The following is a 3,144-nucleotide window of genomic DNA, read 5'->3' as shown; positions in this document are numbered from 1 at the left end:
TCACGCACGTCAAAATCACCACTGTTGAATCGCCGAAACCATTCTTTACAACTGGTTTTCGATGGAGCATGCTCACCGTAAACATCTACGAGCAAACGATGCGATTCTGCAGCACTTTTCTTTAAAATAAAATAATGGAGTAAAACTTTCCGCAAATGTTGCTTTTTTAGAATAAATTCCGACATCTTCAATGCAAAAAAAGTTACTCTTTTTTACGCTTCGAACGAATGCCAACTATTGGGCTCAAAAGTTTGAACACAAACCTTTCAAACACATGTGTTGCCGTTCTATCAAACACACAAGCAATGCTACTAACGACATCTTTCTACAATAGGCGGAAACTTATTCCCATACCCAATAATATAACGCTGTAAGTTCTAATAGAATACCTGTGTTAATACATACTCTCAATCAGCAGATACAGGAATTGGAGAACCAGATGTGTCAAATTGATGAATCAAGACCAAAATGTTGAGTTTCGTAACTATGTCAAAGAATTTATACCTATTTCTTTTTATGTTTTTCTAATTCTAAAAACTATACGTACTAAGGCCGGTATTCGATTCTTATATTTGAAATTGTTTTAAGTATAGTCTTAAGATGTCATAAGCCAATCAGAGGAATGTATTAGCATCTTAAGACATTACTTAAGATAGTCTTATAAAATAAGAACAGATTATGAATATCACTCTAAAAAAAATCCCCTCCTCCGAGCATCTTACCTTCAAGTCTCGTGAATTCGCGAGCGAGTGATCGCGCAGTGGCATCATCGTATACCGGCGTAAATTTCACTATATTCTCCATCACAGTGTCCACCATATATCGATCGATTTCGTGCAAGATCTGAGAATCCCGAGATGTACCTACATCAAACACACTGAATTCTAAAGCTGCACTATCGATACGCCAAAGATCGGAAAAATGCAAGTTCAGTTTAAGTTTCAACTGCAACCGCTGCGTACAAGGATTAATGACGTGAAAGAAACCATCAACATATATACAGAGTGCATTTAATACTACAATCTCACTACTACACGCTCATTAAGTAGCTAACAAGTAACACTAGGCAAGTGATAATCACCAATTATTCTGTAACTGCGCATATAAGTAGTTCCTTAGAAACTATTTGACACGTGATTTTTTGTTTTTCCCCAAAAACGGTTTTTGGGGTAAAAATCACCCTTGCAAGTTTTGGGATGAGTTAAAATATTATATTATTTTATTATATAATAGTATTTGTAGGATTTCTGTGAAACTTCCCACACAGCACACCTGACTGTTTGGCGACTGTAAGTCGACATTTTTTCGTCAGCTTAAAGTCGACTTTTAAAGTCGACATTTAGCAGACTTTTTCTAGAATAGTTTGTCGACTTGTAAAAGTTGACTTATAGTCAGCTATTCGCGCTCTCCGAACGCGTTCTCTATGAACACCGGCCTTAATTAATTGAGACCCCGCGTCCTTCGGCCTTTCCTTTTTGATTGCCTCTGACGATCTGCAGACTGATCTAAATAAGGTGCATTAAAATCAAAGGTAATCCTTTTTTTTCATATATATTTATAGTAAATATGTAATACGATAAGGAAAGATAATTTTATATACATTTTAGTATAATTTTTTGGTGCATTATTTTATATATTTCCAACAATTAGTATATATATCAAGGTTTAAGGTTATGTTGTAAGAATCGCGAAATTAATAATAAATTATATATATATGTGTGTGTGTGTGTATATCTCATTAATTATTGTTAGAACAACTCAACTCTTTCCAGATCGTCTCATTGTAAATATCATAAACGTAAAGTTGCTAAGAACGTTTAGTGAAAACGTTTATCATTATCAGTACATGTGCATGTATCTATGTTGCGCACATTTTAAGTCCTGCTCATTGTCCAGCCGCTATATTTATCCTGTCTTTATTTTCTTCTGAGAGGTAAGATGCTTTATTAATTATATATAAGGTTATATTGTAAGAATCGCGAAATTAATAATAAATTATATATATGTGTGTGTGTATATATCTCGTTAATTATTGTTAGAACAACTCAACTCTTTCCAGATCGTCTCATTATAAATACCGTAAACGTAAAGTTGCTAAGAACGTTTAGTGAAAACGTTTATCATTATCAGTACATGTGCATGTATCTACGTTGCGCACATTTTAAGTCCTGCTCATTGTCCGGCCGCTATATTTATCCTGTCTTTATTTTCTTCTGAGAGGTAAGATGCTTTATTAATTATATATTTTGCGTTTGTGTGTGTGTTTATCTATCTATATAGGAAATTTTTTTTACAAGATTTTAGTAAGCATTGTGTCAAATTAATTCGTGATATCATTTTAGTTTAGTTATGATTGCAAATCCGACAATAAAATCTCTGTGTATGTGTGTGTGGACGCGCACGCACAGTTTATGTAACAGAAATATATATTTACATATATGTATTTATGTAAATTTACATAGAAATATTAGGCACTAAAATTTAGGCTTGATCGAATAGGATGTTTTTCGTCTTATTAATTTAATTGATTAACTTTTTATTTAAATTAATTGTTATTAATTGAATGTTTTAATTAAAATCATATACATTTGTTACAGATTGAAAGAATGTCACAGATAGGTGGAACAACCGTAGCCAAAAATGTTAGAAACATAATGGCTGAAATTATTGGATACGAAGTTGCGCAAGCATATACCTGGACAGGACAAAAAAAGACTTTGTCCATGAAAAATTCAAAACTAGCAGATACAATCATTGGTATATTATATATATATATATATATATATTATTTAGTAATTAAGAAATTGTTCATTTAACAATTTTTTCCTTTTTTTGATAGCTCCATGCATACTTTGAATTGTACTACAATATTTTTTCAAGTATGAGTTTATGCTAATTCAGCAACAGGAAGAATTTATTGTCTTGTAGAAAAATAGTTATATGTAATACTCATTAGTTACTATTTAATTTTTAGCGATTGTTTTGAAATATGACAATAACACAATCGCCGAAATCGAGGCATGTATGCAGGAATGGTTGAGGCGGTCCGGCGATAGAATGAGGGCATTAAAGAAAAAATGAAATAATTAAACTATCTCACAAATAATAATATATTATAGATTATATTATAAAAATATAAAAAAT

At 31.9% G+C, this 3,144-nt stretch overlaps 2 protein-coding genes across 2 annotated transcripts in view; one reads left to right on the top strand and one right to left on the bottom strand.

The window, feature by feature from the left end:
- The window catches only part of LOC108770860 (molybdenum cofactor sulfurase 3), a 9,969-nt gene extending 8,996 nt beyond the window's left edge, over positions 1-973 (bottom strand). Inside the window, exon 1 of the mRNA XM_018522594.1 lies at positions 723-973. Coding sequence (XP_018378096.1) covers positions 723-819 — 97 coding nt within the window. The 5' untranslated portion in view covers positions 820-973. The remainder of the gene's footprint in view (positions 1-722) is intronic.
- A 276-nt stretch (positions 974-1,249) lies between these two features.
- On the top strand, positions 1,250-3,093 carry LOC108770861 (uncharacterized). The gene is made up of 5 exons (XM_018522595.1): positions 1,250-1,531; positions 1,773-1,933; positions 2,060-2,220; positions 2,598-2,757; positions 2,975-3,093. The coding sequence occupies exons 4-5, from the start codon at positions 2,607-2,609 to the stop codon at positions 3,079-3,081; spliced, it is 258 nt and encodes an 85-aa protein (XP_018378097.1). The 5' UTR covers positions 1,250-1,531; positions 1,773-1,933; positions 2,060-2,220; positions 2,598-2,606; the 3' UTR covers positions 3,082-3,093.
- The last annotated feature ends 51 nt before the right edge of the window (positions 3,094-3,144 follow it).

Source organism: Trachymyrmex cornetzi, unplaced genomic scaffold (assembly GCF_001594075.2).
Source record: "Trachymyrmex cornetzi isolate Tcor2-1 unplaced genomic scaffold, Tcor1.1 scaffold1372, whole genome shotgun sequence".
Classification (NCBI taxonomy): Eukaryota; Metazoa; Arthropoda; class Insecta; order Hymenoptera; family Formicidae; genus Trachymyrmex; species Trachymyrmex cornetzi.
The sequence above is the reverse complement of the archived record's forward strand: the minus strand, read 5'-3'. Positions and strand labels throughout refer to the sequence as shown.

Bases quoted from the DNA above. Each gene is read 5' to 3' on its own strand.
- LOC108770861 (XM_018522595.1), top strand. From the start codon at position 2,607: ATGTCACAGATAGGTGGAACAACCGTAGCCAAAAATGTTAGAAACATA. The intron at 2,758-2,974 runs GTATATTATATA...TTTAATTTTTAG, and splicing joins ACTAGCAGATACAATCATTG to CGATTGTTTTGAAATATGAC.